Source organism: Pelodiscus sinensis, chromosome 12 (assembly GCF_052426305.1).
Source record: "Pelodiscus sinensis isolate ZL-2025 chromosome 12, ASM5242630v1, whole genome shotgun sequence".
NCBI classification, from domain to species: Eukaryota; Metazoa; Chordata; order Testudines; family Trionychidae; genus Pelodiscus; species Pelodiscus sinensis.
Genome location: NC_143063.1, coordinates 14,002,907 through 14,024,781, shown reverse-complemented (window position 1 = coordinate 14,024,781; position 21,875 = coordinate 14,002,907). Strand labels below are relative to the sequence as shown.

The following is a 21,875-nucleotide window of genomic DNA, read 5'->3' as shown; positions in this document are numbered from 1 at the left end:
GGAAGCGCCTGCGCCTGCGCCACCACAGCACCCCCGTGTACGTCATTGATCACGCTCTTCCTGTACCTCGCAGCGTAGCCCTGTGATTGGGCCAGCCAAATCTCAACGCATGCGCCTCTGCTGTGTCCCTTCTCGCTCCTCCCTCCTGTGCGTCCGGTCATAGTTCCACTTTTGTTGGCTGCCGTCTTCTCGCGAGACGTCGTTAGTAAACACCGCTCAAAATGGCGTCTGGCGGCGCTGGGCACGGTGCTGCGGAGAAGAGACGGTTAGAGGCGGAGGGGGGGGGGTGTTGGAGTGGAGGCGGCCTGAGGGGCGGCGCCTCACCGGCGCACAGGGCTGCGTGTGAGGCGGCCCGGCGGGGAGGCTCCGCAGTGGTGTGACCGCAGCCTAAGCTGCGACGGCGCCACAGGGGATGGGGGGGGCATGCGTGGGGAGCAAGGGGTCCCATGGCAATGCGGCGGGAGCCCTGTAGCGCAGCTCTGCGGGATGAAGAAGCTGCTCAGCGTGGGGTTGTGGGACGGGCTGTACACTTTGTTCTCAGCGATCCTTCCATTTCCCCAGCTCCTTATTGGGAGGCCCAAGCTATTTACATAACGTGAAGAATCGCTCCCAGTGCTGACGATTTAAAACACTTTTTGTCAGTCTGTTTTGCACAGTAAGGAAGCTTCTGCATAAATTCTTGAATAGAATTTTTGTTTCATTTGGTGCCATCTGTTTCTTCATAAGGTAGCTTTTATGGGCTTAAGTTGAATTTGTATGTAAGTCGGAACTGGCGTCCAGATTCAGCTGCTGTTGAAACTGACCAGCAGTGGCTGAATCGGACACACCAGGGGCAGAGCAGCTGGGGTGCTGGTGGGTTGGTCTGGTAGCGCCGACCCTTGGTGCGGCGGGACCAATCCGGCAGCACCCCAGCTGCTCTTGGGGATGCCTGTGGTAGAGCAGGTGGGGTGCTGCCGGGTTGGTCCCGCAGCGCCGCTCCTCAGCGCTACTGGACCAACCCGGCAGCACCCCAGCTGCTCCCAAGTCAGCCGCTGCTGAAACTGACCAGCGGCTGACTCCAGTAAGCCCGAGGCAGAGCTGCTCTGTCCCGGGCTTCCTGGAATCAGCGGCTGATCAGTTTCAACAGCGGCTGAATCTGGACGCCTGGGGTAGAGCAGCTGGGGCGCTGCCGGGTAGGTCTCCGAAGCGCCGAGGTGCGGCGCTGCTGGGTTGGTCCAGTGCCGCCACACCTCGGCGCTGTGGGACCAACCCGGCAGCTACCCCAGGCGTCGGCGAGAAGAGCCTGGTCTTCTGGGGGGTGGGGGGAGCGGCGCACTAGCTGCACCACCCCCAGCAGACGAGGGAGACGCGGAGCGGCTTTTCTTGCCGCGGAGGACGCGGGTGGCGGGACCGTGGCGTGTCTCGGCGGTCCCACTACCCGCGTCCTCCGCGGCGAGAAAAGCCGCTCCTCATCTCCCTGATCTGCTGGGGGGGGGGGGGTGCTAGCTCCGCATCTCCTTGGTCTGCTGGGGGGAAGTGCCCCCAGCGCCGCCAGAGGCGGCAACAGTGGGGGAGGCACCCCGCATTAGCTGCGCTCCTCCCCCCCCAGTTCGTAACTAGGGGTCCGACTTAAGTCGGACTGATGTAACCGGGGGACTGCCTGTATACAAGAGACCTTAGGCTCTTGTACATTTCAGAAGCAGGGATCATGAGACCAGTGGGGGACTGCTTGAGTCCCCCGCTGGCTCCATGCTCCCCCAGTGCTTCTGCCTTTGAAATGTAACAAGATCCCTGCTGGCTCTTGCTACGTTTCAAAGGCAGAGGTGCCCTAATTGAATAGTTGATGCAAATTCCATAAACTATTCGATTAGTTGATTTAATCTAAATGTAACATCCTTACATAGGTATGGTCTCCTAGCTTCTCTGTCTTTCTCCCCCCTCCCCCAACCCTCCTTCTGCCCTTCTACCACATGTAACCCAAAGCTTCTGTACCCCTGCTCTAGCCCCCATGCACCTTTCCAGACACTGCATCCCCTCCTACACCCATCCTCAGGTCACAATTCACTCTCAGACCTTGCACCCCAATCTGCTATCCCAGGTTGCAGCCCAAATCTCTGCACATCCTCCTGCACTCCTGCCCCAGGTCACAACTCCTTCCCATGTCCTGCACCCCCTCCTCATCCCAGTCCATTGCCGCAGCTCGCAATCCCTTACTTCACCCAAACTCCTTCCTATTTTCCACACCTCCAGCTCCCTTCTGCACCCATCCTAGACCCCTGCATATCCTCCATTAATATAATGAAAAAGCATAGCCCTCCACCACTTAACAAATTCTTGGAGTGGTCCTCCATCAAAACTTATTGCCTACTCCTGGTATATGGCATTGGTGGAGGCATCCATGGGTGTCCATATCACAGAAACAAGTCCCTGTGTTCAGTGCATCTTGGGCAAGTTCTGGCAGAGTAAATAGAATCGTCAGTGGGAGGAGAATTCTGGGGGTGGGGAGGTGGGGGAAACTACCTCCATATCATCCTTGTCTTCCTCACTCAAAAATTGTTCAGGAGAGAGTAAATGGTGTGGTGCCGGAGTGCTCGGTGAATGGTCAGTGCCAAGGAAAAGTGAATTAAAAGTTGAGGAGACTCCTTCACCCAAAAACCTTCCTAGATTCTGCACCCCAGTCTCTTACCCCAATCTCCTTTCTGTACCCAACTTCCATCCTAGACCCCCGCACGTCCTCCATTAATAGAATGGAAGAATGTAGCCCTCCACCACTTACCAAATTCTTGGAGTGGCCCCCTCCATTAAAAATTATTGTCCACCCTTGTGTTAGTGGCTTAAGATAAGAAAGAAAAAGATTCTTTTAAACAGAATTTTTTGAGTGTTGCAGATATCTAAAACTCTGATCTTAATGATTTTTTACAATCCTGTGTTACTAATTAATACATAGCAAAGATCTGGCCTTATTGCATACAGTTTACCATCTGGTAGACTTCTGGCTCTTATGAGAAGCTAGCTGTTTTGTAGGATGAAACATTATTTGCAAGATTTTTGAATCATGCACCTGTTTGTTAGAAAGGATGGTGATACATGTACTCGAAGGTCTTGGAGGGGTAGCCATGTTAGTCTGTAACTAAGAAAACTTTAAAAATCGAAACCAATGTCCTGTAGCACCTTAGACTAACAAATCTATAAATAGTCTCATGAGCTTTCTTGGGCACAACACATTTCTTCTGCCAAGGGTAGTGTTAATTTTCTTTTTATTTGATTTTTCATATTAAATAATCATAAGCATTGCTCCTTGTTAATTATCCCTTTCTTTAATATGTTTTCTTCAATATCTATGGACTATTTAAAATATGTTTGTCTATGGTTTTTGTTTGTATTTCTGGGTGCATATCCACACACTACCTCAATATTGGTAGTACAGATACATTTCAACCTACCCACAAGAAAATTCAACCAGCCCATGCATGGAAAATCTTAAGAGGGAACAGTGCCACCCTAACCCCACTTACAAGGCATCAGTCTACAAGATTAACTCATTCTGAAAGTCTAGGGCTAAAAGCACTTGTCAGGTCAGTCAGGGGATACGCCCTAGAAGCAAAGTGGGGAATGAATCTGCGGTAATATCCAACCAGTTCTAGAAATGTCCTGACCTGCTTCTGCTTTGCTGGCTGAGACCAGGTTTACATTGCTTCTACCTTGTTGAGTTGGGGCCTCAACTCTACTGGGGGGAGAAGCCAGTAGAAGTCTGGAGGACTTCCCTTTTTGCTAAACATGAGATATGGCAGCAGGGTATCCCAGTCTTTTCAGTTCCAGCTTACCACTTTCTTTATCATACTTATCAGAGTCCTGTTAAACCGTTCAATGAGGCCATTGGTTTGGGGATGATAGACTGACATCCTCAGGGCCCGTATGCGAATTGTTGTATGCAGGTCCCTCATTAACTTGGATACAAAGAGTGTCCCTTGATCTGCTAGGATTTCTTTGGGTATCCCTACCCTAGAGAAAATTTGAATTAGTCCAATGGGGCCCTCAGGTGTGGTCAGGGCCCTTGAAACTGACACTCTGGGCAGGAGGCACAATATCTCCAGACTTCCACGTAGACCTCTGGACAAAAGAACCTCTATAAAATCTGGTCCAGGGTTTTATATACCTCTAGATGCCCCCCAAACAAGTGACGCTAGGCTAAATCCAGTACTGCCCTCCGGTGCTTTTGAGGCACTGGAGAGTTGTTCCACCACTTACTCCTGTATACAAACTACTCTATATAGCAGGTCCCCCTTAATTATATAATAGGGCCCTGGAACTTTGCTCTTCCCTCCACTGGGACCCCATTAACCTCAACTACATCCTTACAGATATTATGATAGACTGGATCATTGGCTTGATCCTGCCCAAAGTTCTGTGAGGGTTCCACCAGAACCTCTGAGCTCAAGGGGATCTATCCTCAGTCTCTTCCACCCCTTCCCCCAGAACAGGGTCCTGCTTTTGGGTCATCTACTTTCTGGATTGCCCTTCTACTAGTTGGAGCTGCCTTCCCCTTCTGAAGCACATGCTTCAGATTTTGGGCCAAGATTCTAATTCCCAACCTCTTAGCTGCCCTCCTCTCCTGGCTTGTTTTCCCTAGCTTGAAGTCCCGTTCTATGACAACTGGATAGGGGAGCCCTAGGACCGCCCCTGCAGTCATCCTCATGACACTCCCTTGGACTTTTATCTTCACGGGGATGGCAGGGTAATAGTTGACATCCACATGTACACAGGATATTCCAATGCACTTGGCTCAGGACAGCTGGTCCCACCCCACTAGCTTCCCTGAGACCAGCATGAGTGCATTCCTAGAGTCCAGTAATGAGGTGGTTTCTACTAGGGATGTTAAGGACTAGTCGACTATCCAATAAGCAAATGTTTATTGGATAGTCAGTTGACTAGTCAAGTAGTAGATTTCCCTCTCCTTCCTGCCTCTATCAGAGGCAGCAAAAAAGGGGTGGTGGTGAAGAGGTGGTACTTCAAAGTGGCAGCGCTTCACAGCTATAAGCCTGGATCAGCTGTGCGGCACTGCCGAGCATGGAGCCCGGTGATCAGCTGGAGCCAATCTTCTCTGGGCTGTGGGTCTCAAGCGGCAGCCATTTCTGGGCTAAATAGATCAGGTCAAACAGTTGGGACCTATGTGAATTGTCGTCCTGGTATTTCCACTCATGGAACCTTTGGGCTTTCACAGCTGCCATTACCTCAGACAGTGCCAGGATCTCAGCTTTCAACTGTGAGTAATCAGAAGCTGCTTCATCTGTCATGCCTTCTGGTCCTCCCCACCCAAGAAAGGGGCTTGGGGCCAGGTGTCACACAAAGCTGTTCTTTCAAAGGCCAGAATGTAGGCGTCCACATCATCGTCCCCTGTCATCTGGAGGTAATATCTGGCCCGTAATGGCTGGGTCCCCTATAGATTGTCTGGATAGCTAGGGCCTTCAAATAGTTCACCGCCTATTAGTTTGTTACCTGCTGGAGTCAAACCAACTCCCGCTGGGTGGCCACTTGCACTCTAGTTGCCTCTTGTGCAGCAGTGGCCTACACCAGCACCTTCACGACATCCTCTATATTTCCTTCTCCTTTAAGAGAGGTTAACTTAATTGGCCTTAGGATCACCGCAAAGCCTCACAGCTGATCTCACCCCTGACACCACCTGGGGTGAAGGTCCTTCCTTCTGTGGCCAACATTTGGACCAGCAGCTTTCCCCCTTTGTCAGGGTTGAGGCTGGCAGCTGGTTTCTGGAATAGGAAGCCCAGCCATTCCTTCCTCCTAGTATTTTGTCTCAATCCCCTTGCTTTCTTTTCTTCTTTCCTCTACCTTTTTTTCCATCATCTCACTCTCTCTTCCACCTGCTAACTGGGGAGGCTTTTAAAGGCCCCCAGCAGGCCTGAAGTAGAATCAGCTGGCTGCAGTTTGCCTGGGCCAGCTTCCTGCCAGTTGCTTCTAATTGTCTTGCAGCCCTCCACCTCTAATTAGCAGGCCTTTTGGGGCTGCCTTTTCTCCATTCTGTAGCAGCTCTCTGGTCTGACCTTGTCGCACCAGTTTTCTATCCCATTGTGCTGTGGGGCTTGCCTGTGCCGCGGGTGCTCTGGCTAGGGCCCACCGTGCCATCCTGTGGGCAGGGGCTTGCTTCGGCTGGCCACGGCCCACTGCGTTGTGTGACATACATGCTAGGGCCTGCTCCAGCTGGCCAGGGCCCACCACGTTGAGCCATGCCATGGGCAGGGGCCTGCTCCAGCGGGTCCAGGTGCCTGTTAATCTTTTACATCCTTACTATGTAGGATTTTGAGCAATAGTGGATAGTTTTGGTCCGTGGGCTTCCCAAACTGTGGTGGGGTAATAAATGTATCTGTTTTTTAGCCCCAGACCACTTTGCTGCACATTACATGAACAGAAAAGGGGCTATTTTCTATGGTATTGGAAGTGCTGGTAGATCACTGGGAAAATGACGTGTGGGATGGTCATGGAAGGTGCATATTTAAGAACGCAGGACTGTTAAAGCTGCAGATAGACTTTTTTCCTGGATCAATGGATTACCATTGGGAATGTTTAAATACCAGTAGTAATCCTAGGTGTCCTTGCTTAACTTTTGCTTCCATGACACATGAAACTGCCTATGAGATTGGAGCTCGGGGGGGGGGGGGGGGGGAGGGGGGAAGGAGGGGGGTAGAAATCCCAAGGGTTTTAACACCCTGCTGCGTGCTACATAATATCTGTGAGATATTAAGTCGGAAAAGTTTCTGTGGTGAAGCTGCTGTCTGGTGAATTTGAATAGCCAAATATGTATTCTATAAGAAGAATTCAAAATAGAGCTATACATCACAGGAAAGATATGAAAGACCAGTTTAACAGTGAGCTTGAGTAGCGTGTGCTGCTGGAGTGTGTTTTGCCTGGTCTTGCTCTTTTGTAACCAGTTATAACCTTATAGTGAATGCTGTGTCTAGGAATATAATATTGCCAAGTCTCCTATTAATATTGTCTAGAACAGGGGTCAGCAACCCCTGGCACGTGTGCCACAAGCAGCATGCAAGCTGATTTTTACTGGCATGTGGGGCGGGAGCTCAGACCCTCTTCTCCCTCTGCGCAGTGGGGAGCTGGTCCTGCGGCTCCAGCCTCAGCCATGCAGCTGCAGGCTGTAGCACCAGCTCTGGCTTCCTGAAGGGGGTGGAGAGGTGCATGCATGCATTCCTGGGGCTTCCTCCAGCTTTAGGAGGGAGCAGGGCTGGGCCTGCTTTGCAGAACAGGGACTGGGCAGCCTTCACACATGGTGTGCCAGGGCCCGGGCTGCACCATGCTGCTCCCCAGGAGCTGTGTGCAAGAGTGGGGAGCCCCTTTCCCAGCTTCCTGCTGCACCTGTCCAGGCTTGAGACAGCTCTAGGCTGCCCCAGAGCTGCAGACAAAGGGCTGGGCCAAGCAAGGAAGAGACTCTGCCCCCCAGCACTACTCCCAGGGGACTGCGAATCCAAACGCTGCTGTCCTGCAGGTGACTGTGCTGGGGTGAAGGAGGATACGGGGACGAGGTTGCACTGAGGGGCAAGGGGCAATGCAGAGGATCAGGGTGTGGGGGAGGGATCATGGGGCCATGGGGAGCAAGGCTGGAGAAGAGGGAAGATGTGAGGGGGGGTTACAATTTTTCTTTGCAGAAGTTGCACTTTCCTTTACTCTCCACATCTTTGTCTCTCTCCCGAACTAGCTGCATTCTCACCCTCTCATCTATTCTGTATTACTCCCCCAACCCTCTCCAGCCCCCAGATCCATCTTGTACCCACACCCTCTTCTGCCACCAAACTCCCTTCCAGACCTTACCCTCTTTACCCTGTCCTGCACCCCACCTCCTGCCCAGATCCTGCATCGCTATCCCACTGGCAGCTCTGTCCCACAAACTGAATCTCTCTTTTTTGTTCCCACCCCGGAGCCTAAGGGCGTCCACAAAATCCACTAACTCTGCAACCCCAGGAACCTAAATTTGGCCTATGGGAAGCCCTGAACCTCAGTTCTCCTTGTCCCTTTCCTTCACCCGGTGGGGCTGGAGTGCCAGAAGAGTGAACTGTCTTCGTTGGGGGCCATAAGAGTGAGGGTTTGGGAGGAAGATTTTTTGCTTCTCATTTGTGTGGTCCCCAACTGATTTTTCTGTGGGTCAGTGACCCCTGACTCAAAAAGGGTTCCCTACCCCTGCCATAAATAAAGAAAATATTGACATCTTTTGTGTTGGACATGATATTTTGCTTGATTTAAAATGATGTTTGATAAATTAAGATGAGAAAGTTAAAACACTTAAACTGTTTAATAACTTAAATTAAACCTAAGAAACAACGAATAATCTAGTAGCACCTTAAAGACTAGCAAAACATGAAGGCTATGTCTACACTCACGGCTTCTTGTGCAAGTATGGCCATTCTTGCGCAAGAATCCGCAGAGCGTCCACACTACCCACCTGCTCTTGCGCAAGACAATTTACAGTAGGGCGTGGAAAGAGAGGGCTTCTTGTGCAAAAGCTACACTCTTTTTTAACAGGTGTAAGCACTCTTGCGCAAGAGGGCAGTGTGGACGCTTGGCAGGGATTTCTTGTGCAAGAAAGCCCTATGGCTAAAATGGCCATCAGAGCTTTCTTGGGCAGGAGAGCGTCCACACTGCCATGGATGCCCTTGCACAAAAGCACATCTCCCACATGGCAGTGTGGACATTTTCTTGAGCGAGAGTTCTTGCACAAGAACCCTTGCGCAAGATTTTCTTGTGCAAAAAGCTGCCAATATAGACATAGCCATAGACGGTATCATGAGCATTCGTGGGCACAACCCAATTGATTCTATCTGCATTTTTTTGTTAGTCTCTAGGGTGCTACAGGACCACTAATTTTTTAAGCTTTCATTTAGGAAACTGATAGATGAATGTTCTCAGGAGGGGTTGGGCCATTAGGGAGGGACAGGGCCCCTGTTGGCCCCTAGGGATAAGCCAGCAGAGAGGATGCGCTGTCCCTGATGTCGTGGGTTGCCCCTGAGGAGAAGCCAGTGGCCACCTCCACCCTTTGCCCTGGAACCCCTCCTCACACCCCAACCTTACTCTTGCACCTTCTCACATCCCTGGTCTCTTGCCCTGAGCTCGCCATGTCCCCAAGGCCCTGCCCTGACCCCTGCACTCACAACAGTATCCCCCTGCGCTGAACGACCCAGGCAACCCTAAAGTCTTCTAGTTAATAATATAACAAATAAAAGTGAAGAAATGTTACAGTATTTACAATATTAACTAGGTTAATAAAAACTTGCCATCTGGCCCTTGCTGAAAAAAAATTACATCAACACACACCAGAAAAACTAGCACATCTGTGTGCATTTTAAAGAATCTAAAACCTGTCGACACGCATAAATACTAACAGGGTTGTATTAAGGATGTTAGAGTGTAGTTGTGCACACAAATAACCAATAAGCCTGGGCTTATCGGTTAATCATAAAATGCCTATATGCACCTGCTCCTTTGCTGCCAAGGGGGAGGGAGGCAGTGCCCATGTTTAGCTGGCTTTTAAGCCAATTTTCTGCATGTGCCAGCTTCGTGGAGCCACCTACCCCTTTCACTTCTGCCTCTGATAGAGAGGCAGTAACACGGAGGGTGAAGTGGGAGCTAGCCCACATGGGGAAGCTGGCTTTCAAGCTGGCTCCCCATGTGTATCGGCTGCCGCCAAGCCCCTTGCCCTCCTGTGCTGCTGCCTTTCACAGAGGACATGGTAAACCACAAATAAGGTGATGGAATGATAAAGGAATTGGGAATCAATGAACTGTCTTCAGCCTCTTGGTTCTTATCACCGCTGAATGGTTGGTTTGCAATAAGGATGGAGTGAATCTCTATATCCCCATGTCCTCTTGCTTTGTCTTCAGCTGCTCTCTTCTCTGAGTTCAGCAGGTATTTTTAGACTGCATTTTTTTATTAGAAACCTCAGTGGATTCCTGTTGTACTTGAGTTATTTATTTAGTTATGAAGATTTATCCTGATCTGACTCTCTTGAATGGAGCAGGACAAATCACATTGCCATCGTCTGTTTCTTATAGCTTGTCACTTACGAGTCTGTATTTTAACTCAACTTGGATCAAAAATATTGGCTGTTGGGTATCCTCTGGTTCAGACAGCAGAGCTGTCCATCCAAGATTTCCTATTGCTTCATCCCTAAATCCAAGTAAAGGTTTTAAAATATCAATGTAGCATTCAGGATTTTATCTGTTTTTAAAGTCAGTTTTCTGAATAACAAGTGCATACTAATGCATTGTGTATGATAGAGCCTAGCTGGCCTAGATTCAGAGGAAAAGCATTTTCACAGACCCCTTGTTACACTGTAATCCCCCCAGTGATATTATCTAATTATATTAAATCTTCATTCAAGAAACACAAGTCTCTAAATAATAAGTCCTTTATGGGGAATCTTGAGTGGAATTTTTATGGCACTTCACTGTCATAAGTATAAACTAATGTCGGCTCTTGCATATGAGTAGACAAAATGAAGGTGGATTCATCCTCACTACATTCCTTTGTCTTCAGTTTCTATGACACATAATGTCAGATGTGAAATTTGTCTGTACTTTCAACTAAGTAAATATGTGGAAAAACTTGTTGATAAAACAAAAACATCTTATTTTCATGTCCTTATATGAATCTTTCCATAATACTTCTCAATGTTAATATTCATTGTTACATTATCACTATTAGTTGTTATGGTAATACACATAATAATATTTGATCATAGTGCCCTTAAATCTTAGCCAGGTTTGGGTCCTATTGTGTTTAATGTTATGCAAAAATGAATGAGACAATGTCATTATATGATATGTTTGTTATTAACCAATGTCAGCAGGTTTGAAAACTACAAAAATAAAATAAGAGAATCATATTTATAATAAAATGGTTCTGTAGCATCTTGGGGACTAACAAAAATATATCGGTAGTATCTAGGTTGTGCTTATGAAAGCTTATGATACTACTGATATATTTTTGTTAGTCTCTGGGGTGCTACAGGACCATTGTGTTTTTTTAAGGGTTTTTTGTTTTGTATTTGTTCTGTATTTTTAAGTTACAGACTAACATGGTAGCCCTCTGAGACTTTTAAATTAAAATGGTTTCTATCTGGTAATAATTGAGGAATGTCAGTTATTGTTGTAATACAGGTTTTTGTATGGCACATCTAATTTTGTGTGTGTGTGTGTTTATTTTGCAGGTTGTATTGCAAAAAAATTGCTTAATTCTATCTTGTGCTTACCTTTTCCATCCAAAATGGAGTACAGGACTCAGATATTACATTCTGAGTGAGAGAATCTTTTAATCCAAAATGGAGAAAAAACGTAGAAAGAAATGAGCCTGTTTACTAGGCTTAATGTCAAAAAACCATGAAATCTAGATTTTTGCTTAACTTGGACAAAACTTTAGGACTATCCAGTTGAACAGCAGAGCAAAGGCAACGTTTATTGATACAAAATTGAACTAACTTATAAAGACGAAACGTGTCATTTGAATATATGGAATTCTTGGAATAAAATCATATTCTCTTATGACCATGAAGTTTGCAAACATCTGGTTGATGCTGATTTTAATTTTACTCTGTGGCAAAAAACATCTGGGTACAAGACTAAGAAATTCTTCTCATGACACCCACCTATGTTCTGGATGTTCTCGTCTTACTTTGAAGGTGGAATTCTCTTCAACAGTAGTAGAACATGGTAATACATTTAAAAAAAAAGTTTGAATCTTAGATACATGATGATGATGATTTGTATGTAATTTGTATTACTGTGTGGTGTGGGGAGTGGCACTATACGTGAAAGAAAATGTAGAATCAAATGAAGTAAAAATCTTAAATGAGCCAAAATGTTCCACAGAAACTCTATGGATAGTAATTCTATGCTCCAATAATAAGACTATAGCTGTAGGGATATATTATTGACCACTGGATTAGGACAGTGATAGTAACTATGAAATGCTAAAGAAGATTAGAGAAGCTATCAAATTAAAAAAACTCGATAATAATAACTATCCCCGTATTGACTGGGCACATGTCACCTCAGGATGGGATGCAGAGATAAAATTTCTTGATAGGTTAAATGACTGCTTCTTGGAGCAGCTGGTTCTGGAACCCACAAGGGGAGAGGCTATTCTTAGACCTAAGTGGAGCGCAGGATCTGGTTCAAGAGGTAAATATAACTGGACCACTTGGAAATAGCGACCATAATGAAATAAAACTTAACATCCCTGTGGTGGGAAAAACACCTCAGGAGCCCAACACTGTGATATTTAATTTCAGAAAGGGGAACTACACAAAAACGAGGAGGTTAGTTAAACAGAAGTTAAAAGGTACACTGAGAAAAGTAAAATCTCTGCAAGATGCATGGAAACTTTTCAAATAGAGTCCCTAGTTAAATGTGTACCCCAAATTAAAAAACACAGTAAACGAACAAAAAAAGTGCCACCGTAAAACCAAGTAAAAGAAGCAGTGTCAGATAAAAAGATTTTTTTAAAAGTGAAAGTCAAATCCTAGTGAGGAAAACAGAAAAAACCATAAACTTTGTCAAATTAAGTGTAAAATATAATAAGAAAAGCCAAAAAGGAGTTTGACGAACAGCTAGCCAAAAACTCAAAAGATAATAACAAAATGTTTTCTAAGTACATCAGAATCAGGAAGACGGCTAAGCAACCAATGGGGCCCTTGGGCGATTGAGATGCTAAAGGAGCCCTCAAAGATGATAAAATAATAGTGGAGAAGCTAAATGTATTCTTTGCTTCAGTCTTCACGGCTGAGGATATTGGGGAGATTCCCTAACCTGAGCCATTCTTTTTAGGTGACAGATCTGAGGAACTGTCCCAGATTGAGGTGTCATTAGAGGAGTTTTTGGAACAAATTGATAAACTTAACAGTAACAAGTCACCAGGACCAGATGGCATTCACCCAAGAGTTCTGAAAGAACTCAAATGGGAAATTGCAGAACTATTAACTGTGGTTTGTAACCTGTCCTTTAAATTAGCTTCCATACCTAATGATTGGAAGATAGCTAACGTGATACCAACATTTAAAAAGGGCTCTAGAGGTGATCCTGGTAATTACAGGCTGGTAAGTCTAACATCACTACCGGGGAAATTACTTGAAACTATAGTAAAAAATAAAATGGTCAGATATGTGGATGAATATAATTTACTGGGGGAAAGTCAACATGGTTTCTGTAAAGGGAAATCATGCCTTACTAATCTGCTAGAGTTCTTTGAGGGGGTCAACAAACATGGACAAGGGGGATCCAGTGGATGTAGTAAACTTCGATTTCCAAAAAGCCTTTGACAGGGTCCCTCACCAAAGGCTCTTAGGTAAAGTAAGTTATGGGATAAAAGGGAAGGTCCTTTTCTGGATTGAGAACTGGTTAAAGGACAGGAAATCAAGGAATAAATGGGAAGTTTTCTGAGTGGAGAGAGGTAACTAGTGGTGTCCCCTCAAGGGTTAAAGGACAGGAAATCAAGGAATAAATGGGAAGTTTTCTGAGTGGAGAGAGGTAACTAGTGGTGTCCCCCAAGGGTCTGTCTTGGGACCCACCCTATTCAATTTATTTATAAATAATATGGACAAAGGGGTAAACAGTGAGGTGGCAAAATTTGCAGATGATACCGAAGTGCTCAAGATAGTTAAGATCAAAGCAGACTCTGAAGAGCTTCAAAAAGATCTCACAAAACTAAGTGATTGGGCAACAAAATGGCAAATGAAACTCAATGTTGATAAATGTAAAGTAATGCACATTGGAAAACATAATCCCACCTATATATACAATATGATTGGGACTAATTTGGCTACAACTATTCGAGAGAGAGAACTTGGAGTCATCGTGGATAGTTCTCTGAAAACATCCACTCAGTGTGCAGCGGCAGGGAAAAAAAAACAAATAGAATGTTAGGAGTCATTAAAAAAGGGATAGAGAATAAGACAGAAAATATCTTATTGCATCTATATAAAACTATGGTACACTCATCTCTCGAATACTGGGTTCAGATGTGGTTGTCTCATCTAAAAATATATATATATCGGCACTGGAAAAAGTTCAGAAAAGGGCAACAAAAATGGTGAGGGGTTTGGAATGGGTTTCATATAAAGAGAGATTTAAAAAAAGTGGGCTTTTCAGATTGGAAAAGAGGAAACTAAGGTGGGATATGATAGAGGTCTATAAATTTGAGTGGTATGGAAAAAGTTTTACTTATTCTCACAGTATAAAAACTAGGGGTCACCAAATGAAATTAATAGGCAGCAGGTTTAAAACAAACAAAAGGATGTTTTTCTTTACTCAGTGCTGTGTCAACCTGTGGAACTCCTTGCCAGAGGATGCGGTGAAGGCTAGAACCTTAACAGGGTTAAAAAAAGAGCTAGATAGATTCATGGAGGTTAGGTCCACCAATGGCTATTAGCCAGGATAGGTAGGAATGGTGTTCCTAGCCTCTGTTTCTCTGGAAGTGGGAGACGGGAGGGATCACGTGAGGATTACCTATTGTGATCGCTTCCTCTGGGGCATCTATTGGCCACTGTCAGCAGACAGGATACCGAACTAGATGGACCTTTGGTCTGACCCAGTATGGCCGTTCTTATGTTCTAATGTTCTTATGTGTTCTGCTTGCAGAATATATTGTGGCTTTCAATGGATACTTTACAGCTAAAGCTAGGAGTAAATTTATTTCAAGTGCACTGAAGAACAGTGACATAGAGAACTGGAGGATTGTACCTCGTAACAACCCAGCCAGTGATTATCCTAGTGATTTTGAGGTAATCCAGATTAAAGAGAAACAAAAGGATGGAGTACTGACACTGGAAGACCATCCAAACATCAAAAGAGTAACCCCCCAGCGGAAAGTGTTTCGCGCTCTCAAGTATTCAGAGAGTAAGTATGTATTCATCCTTCAAAAGAGCTGTTCCTAATTTCTGATGTCACTAAATTCATTTTAAAAATCTGTAGGTTTTATTCTAGTTCCACAAAATTAGTGTAATACAAATGAGAATGCAGTGACTTGTGGACATTATGATTTATTTTGGATAAAGGCTCATCCCATTAACTATGTCTACTAGTGAGTTGATAGGTGAAATTCCCACTGTTTGCAGCAGGGTCACCTAGGCTACGTCTACACTACAAGATTTTTGTGCAAAAACAGCTAGTTTTGCACAAAAACCTGCGGAGCATCCACACCTCAAATGAGCTTTTGTGCAATTAAATGGGCAGTTAAACGGCAGAACAGAGGGCTTTTTCTGCCGTAGGTAAACATCCTTTTCTGAGGCATAACTGCTTTTAGCACCACAGCTATTGCTCAAGAAGACAATTGTGGACACTACAGAGGGGTTTCTTGTGCACGAAACCCCTATGGGAAAAAGCACAGGTGCTCTGATGGCAATTCTGTGATGGCAATCACAGCTTTCACGTACAAGAGTGTCCATGCAGTGTGTATGCTGTCTTGTGCAAAAGCACATCACTTTTGCAATGTGCTTTGAGGTGTGGATGTGCTCTTGCGCAAGAAGCTTTTGTGCAAAAACTCTTGCGGAAAAGGCTACTTGTGCAAGATGCACATAGTGTAGATGTAACCCAGTCATCGGTAATCAGGTCACATATTTAAGCTGTATTACTTAGCTTTTAAAATTGAGCTGTTGTATTTAGAGGATGTATTAAGGATTTAAATAAAATTTGTAATGTCTGAAAAGTGAAAGCTTGTCTAAAATTTTTGTTCAAAGTAGGGATGTGAAGGACTAGTTGTCTAGTCACTCCCGCCCTCCTACCCCCACCCCCACTTCCTGCCTCTATTAAAAAGAGGCAGCTGGGGAGGGGGTAGAGAGGATGGGGTACTTCAAAGAGGCGGTGCTGCTTGGAGCCTGGGGCCAGTCCCAGGCTACATGTGGTGCTGCCACTGTGAAACTCCATGTGCAGCCTGGGAACATCTCTAGCCTGATGCCGGGCTCCCCGTGACATTTCAAAGTGGCAGTGCCGCATGGAGACACCCTAGGGCTGTTGCTACACTTCAGAGGTGGAGGCACAGTATCGATTAATCGAATAGTCGAAGCAAAATGCATTGAGTATTGGATTTGTCAATTAGTCAATATTTAACATCCCTAGTTCAAAGTAGCACTAAAGTGTAATAATTTTATGTTTATAATTTCATTTGTATTTTCTATGCTATGTTTTGTGTTTTACTACTATTTTTTCCTCAATACAAATAATATCTAGCTGATCCTACATTGCCATGCAATGAAACCAGATGGACTCAGAAATGGCAATCATCTCGTCCTCTGAGAAGAGCAAGTCTGTCATTAGGCTCTGGATTTTGGCATGCAACAGGGAGGCATTCAAGCAGGCGTTTACTGAGAGCTATACCACGGCAAGTTGCTCAAACTCTGCAGGCAGATGTGCTCTGGCAAATGGGTTATACAGGTATGCTTTTTTCTGTTGGTTGGGGATAATTGTCTGGCCAGAAAATAAAAAAATGGAGTGTCTTTGAAACAAGTGAGAAGTAAACTCCTGTAGTAATAAGGATACACAGTCAATTCCCTTTTTGTATTTATTAATCCATGATGAGCATCTAAATTGTCTAGCGTCTGACAACAGGTCTATATTTGGAACACTTGTACTTCTGCTGACAGTTTATTTCAGCCTCCCTGAGCAAAATATGTTATACCAGAAAATGTGCAGTTTGACTGGTATAACTGTATTAGGGGCTTTTGCCAGCAGAGCCATGATAGTCTTTGTTCACACCTCTTCCCAACCTTAATCATTGTCGGTTATGCTTGTAGTGCAGACCTGGCCTGAAAAGTACTTAGTGTTATGATACATTTATCGAGCATTGTTGACTTGAAGAAAAGTGCTATGTACCATTTGAATGTTTGCAGACCAATCTAGGTGCAGCTTTTCTTGAGCTGAAAAATGAGATCAAGTATTTTAAATGGTTAATTTAGCAAGAGAACACATAGTTCAGATTTTTCTCATATCTCCAAATTCTTCATTCCACCCATGTCACCTTTTTTCTGTCCCCCTACAGCTCACTTGTCAACATGCTTCCTCCTTCCTACCTGGCTTCCCTACTACGTTAATACATATCACTTTTAAAACCTTAACATGGTAGGGGAGATGGTGAGGAGCAAGTTGTTGCATGTATGGTAGAGAGCATGCATCTGTGTTAGGGATAATTGGCTGTGAACTAGGGAATGGGGGGGAAGGAGTTCAGCAGTGGAAGGAATAGAGAATATTGAGTCTCTGTAGCCAGCATAAGGAGGTTAATAAATGTCACTGTTGATAGCCAATCTTGTCAATAATTGTGAACGCTGATATGCTCTTTAGAAGCATGGAAGTTTTGCAAGCTAAGACACATTTTTTGTTTTTGAAGTGCAATCACTAAAAATATCAAGGAAGTTAAAGCATGTAAATGTTACCTTAAGTACCCAAGCTTCTCACTGCTCAAATGTTCTCATGGTAAATCTGTATACCAGACTGCCTCGCATTTCCATCATCTAGTCAGCCATAATTCAGACATTAAATTTCTCCACATTGCACTGAAAACATACAGTCCTAATCCTAATCTCATTATTTTTCATGTAAAATTACAAAGATTTTACTATACATCTGTATAAATATATGATGTAGCTATTGCTGTAGATATCTAAGGCTGGGTTTTGGGTGTCATATAGATGATTTTTGTAGGTGATGTGGCTGTAATGTAGAGGTATTTTGTATGGACATTGTGGCTGGTTCTTTGTTGGAAGTTTAAGGTTCCAACCTTCTTACAGATGTGCTTTCTCATAGAACATATGTGCATGGAGGAAAAGACAAGGTTGCAAGGTTTTATATTTTTTGACCTTTCAAGTGTTTTACTTTGTAAACTTAATATATTTTTTTTAAAACAGCTCATTAGAAAAATATATTAAATCATTTTTGTTGAAAAACCCATGATACATGTATAATTTTAACTTATATTTGTCTGTAGTTAAAAATAAAAAGGAGATTAATTGTTAATCTACTTAACTTGATCCAAATCCCCTATTGTGTCTTAATTAACTCGGCATTTTTTTCCCCAGACTCTGTGCAGTTAGTCTCTGCCTTTATGAAATTGAGTGAAACTAATGCTCATTAGGTGAATTTCTAGAGTGAACTAGGACTTTTGGTTTTGGAAGACATGAATTGCTTTGTGTTTGATCATCCAGTGTATTAAGCACACCAGAACCTCTATTTACATACCAGAATAAACTGATACGAATGCTAAATCAAGGAAATATGTTTGTATAGGTGCTGGCGTAAGAGTTGCTGTCTTTGACACTGGATTGAGTGAGAAACATCCACATTTCAAAAATGTAAAAGAACGAACAAACTGGACTAACGAAAGAACTTTGGATGATGGTAGGTTTAAAAACTATAGATTATATATTTTACATCATGTATTACATCCTGGATTGCCAAATAAAATTATTTGAGATTAGAATTGGATGTCTTCTCAGCTAATGGACCTAATTCTATAATGTGTTGAGTGCTCTAAGGATGTTAAATTGTGGTTATCTGGCTAATCGTGTAGTTAACACAGTTTGTATTGACTACACGATTAGTCAGTAAGGCCTGCTCTGCAGAGGTAGCTCCTGGAGTGGAGGTAGCTCCTGGAGCTGCACTGGCTGTAGGAGCCACCCATGGTGCCGCTCTGCATTTTAAATGCAGTAAGAGCTGTTGGGCTCTCACTACATTTAAAATGCAAAGGCACAGCCGTCCCAGTTTCCACTGGTTCAGGATTCTCAGTCCCAGATTGCGCTGAGTCCAGCAGCCCCTGTTTGTGGTGGCCAGGACTGGCCACATCCAGGGGCTGCTCTGGCAGCAGTCTCTGGCTGCAGCCAGCCCTAGCTGCTGTGAACAGGGGCTGTTTGGCAGCAGCAGCCCTTTGTCTCTGGGGGGACCCAGCAAGGAGTACCTGGCAGTGGGGGGCAGAGGGGAAGGAGGAGAAGGTGGCACTGTGGAGATGGTACTGGGAGGAACCAGCTCCTGTTCTCGCTCCCTGCCCCCTTGCTGCCTGTCATACAGAGGCATTGGGGGTGGGGAGGAGCGATTAGTCAAGTACTCCACCTGACTACCCAATAAGCTTAAGTAGTCGACCACTCACTAACTTCCCACTCTGACCTCTCACTAAGTTTACTGAATGGCTGTACATGTCCCTGGTTCTTATTTTAAGTCTCTAATCATGTACCATATTTCTTCATGGATTTTAAGAAAGAGGTAGGGGAGAAAATGTCATCCAAGCAGAACTACAGTGTAGAAATACATGGGTGGTGAGTCAAGTCGTAGGCATTTTTTTTCACCACTAATTTTTTGGAAAGTATTTTAATATTAGTGAATTAATATTTTCCATTTATCAGGGATAATATTTTGATTCATTTTCAGGTAACCTAGTGAATTGTCACAGTTTTGGCAGCTCTTTTAAATATTAGTAATCTACATAGTTTCTCAGTGGAAAAGTAAAACTGTGATACCAACATAAGTTCCTCAGATCTATGCTAACATTCCATATTCGTTTTTATCTGCTTTTATATGATTGTCTTGTGTTTCCCCCATCTTATACACCAGTTCTGCCATTATGCTAATACTTAGCTTTATGCATCATTTTTATTCAAAATGATATTTTGTTTCAAATTCAGCCAATTTTAAAATAGATAAAAGCAAAACCATACATACACATACAGGTTGAAAAACGCCTGTAACAGACAGATGAAAACACTTGGGGAGGAGAGAGGGGAAGGAAATATTTCCTATCCCTCAAGTTTACTTGTCAAATATTTTGGTCAACTTATAAATAACCTGTTGAAATGGGATATCCTTTTTTCTCTAAGTATGAGCATTACCTCTCTCTCTCTCTCTCTCTCTCTCTGTGTGTGTGTGTGTGTGTGTGTGTGTGTGTGTGTGTGTAATATATACAGGGCTCACCAGCTGTGGCGATCTGCGCATGCGCAGATCGTTCTGCGCATGCGCAGATCGCTTGAATCCAGCTCTTCTGGGTTGCAATCTACTTGCCACAGGTGAGTAGATTGCATTATTTGTCGAGCCGTGTGTGTGTGTATATTTATATTTAAAAATAAATAAAGTTTCCTGCGGGACAGCAGAGTGACATCGTCACCTCACTTTGTGTACCCAGGAGCCAAGCCACACCCACTTCCAGTCTGGCCCTCCCTAGGGCTCTCGTGGAACACTGGGACTGCCATGCTGTGGTCCAGCCAGGCCTTCCACTCTTCAGCGGCTGGGGGGATGGGGAGAGAGCTGTAGCTGCCACAGCCTTCGCCCCAGCCCTTTCCTGTGGCCGGGGCGGGGGGCAAAAGAGTGGTGCCAGCGCGGCCTTGGCCTCAGCCCTCCCCAGTGACAGCCGGAGTGGGGGAAGAGACCAAAGCTGGTGTAGTTGCAGCCCCAGCCCTCCCCAGCAGCCAGGGTTGTCTACTTCCAGAGAGAGGGAGGTTAGCGAGTGGGGGGTACAGCCCCCTAGTATATTTAATGGGTGAGATTCTTTCCCCACTCAAGTCAGTAGGGGAAATGTGGTTTCAGTGAGACCAGGATTTCACCCCATGTATGCAGTTTCAGTTGTAGAAATCCTTATTGGTTGGAATCTCTTAGTATCTGTTGCAAAGTATTTTAGATTGAGGTGAAACCAGTTCTCAACTTGGACAAACATTTCTCTTGCTTTTTAAAATAAACTTAAATGTTCCTAAAGATGTAAGAGAAAAACAATTGACTATGCATACAAAATGTCTGGATTTTTCAAAAAACTTTAATGGTTTGACCTCTAACATTTTATTTTATTTTAACTTTATACTACTACTAATTTGAAACAGGTCTGGGCCATGGGACTTTTGTGGCAGGTGTAATAGCCAGCATGCGGGAATGCCAAGGATTTGCTCCAAATGCAGAACTGCACATTTTTAGGGTCTTCACAAATAATCAGGTAAGATACTTTAAATGTTCTGTTTTAATTCAGACTTTTCTGTAATGACATATTTAAATTGCAAATACAGGCAGTCCCCGGGTTACTTGGATCTGACTTACATCGGATCCCTACTTACAAACAGGGTGAGGCAACCTCGCACTAGCTGCTTCCCCCCAGCAGACCAGGGAGACGCGAAGCTAGCGACCCCCCCCCCCAGCAGACCAGGGAGACGCGGAGCGGCTTTTCTCAGCAGACACCTCAGCTTGAGAATAAAGGACTGAGGGAAGTGAGGTGTGGGAGAATAAAACTGAGCTCTGGAGAAATGTTTGGCTAGAGTTTCCCCTACAATATGTACCAGTTCCGACTTACATACAAATTCAACTTAAGAACAAACCTACAGTCCCTATCTTGTATGTAACCCGGGGACTGCCTGTACTGTTAATTCCCATGAACTTTAAAATAATTTTGTAAAGAGAAGAGAGTTTTTAATTTTTGTAATAATATACATTTACCCAGTTTTTAAAATTGCCTTCTGGAGTTGATTTTCAACTTAGAATTTGGAATGAAAATCAACTTCACGTAGGGCCCTACTTTTTTCTTTTAATGTTATTTTAATTAAGGATTTAAAAAAATCAAATGAATTTTTATATTAAATACCAAAAAAAAACCCAAATCTATTTTTTTGTTTCAGCACTCTACTTTTGACTCTTTCCTACCCTTTATTTTGTTATATTCTCATTTAATTTTTAAATGATGGCTTTTGTTCTTTAATAAACAGGTCTCTTATACATCTTGGTTTCTGGATGCCTTTAACTATGCCATCCTAAAGAAAATAGATGTATTAAACCTTAGTATTGGTGGTCCAGACTTCATGGATCATCCTTTTGTTGACAAAGTAAGTGCAAAATCTATGAACATATTTATTTCGAATTGTCAGCTCATAAATTCCA

The 21,875-nt window shown here is 44.2% G+C and overlaps 1 protein-coding gene across 1 annotated transcript in view; it reads left to right on the top strand.

Moving 5' to 3' along the window:
• The first annotated feature begins 122 nt into the window (after positions 1–122).
• The window catches only part of MBTPS1 (membrane bound transcription factor peptidase, site 1), an 88,109-nt gene continuing 66,356 nt past the window's right edge, over positions 123–21,875 (top strand). The window contains exons 1-7 of the mRNA XM_075940324.2: positions 123–265; positions 11,204–11,702; positions 14,628–14,885; positions 16,215–16,418; positions 18,264–18,374; positions 20,834–20,943; positions 21,704–21,820. Coding sequence (XP_075796439.1) covers positions 11,534–11,702; positions 14,628–14,885; positions 16,215–16,418; positions 18,264–18,374; positions 20,834–20,943; positions 21,704–21,820 — 969 coding nt within the window. The 5' untranslated portion in view covers positions 123–265; positions 11,204–11,533. The remainder of the gene's footprint in view (positions 266–11,203; positions 11,703–14,627; positions 14,886–16,214; positions 16,419–18,263; positions 18,375–20,833; positions 20,944–21,703; positions 21,821–21,875) is intronic.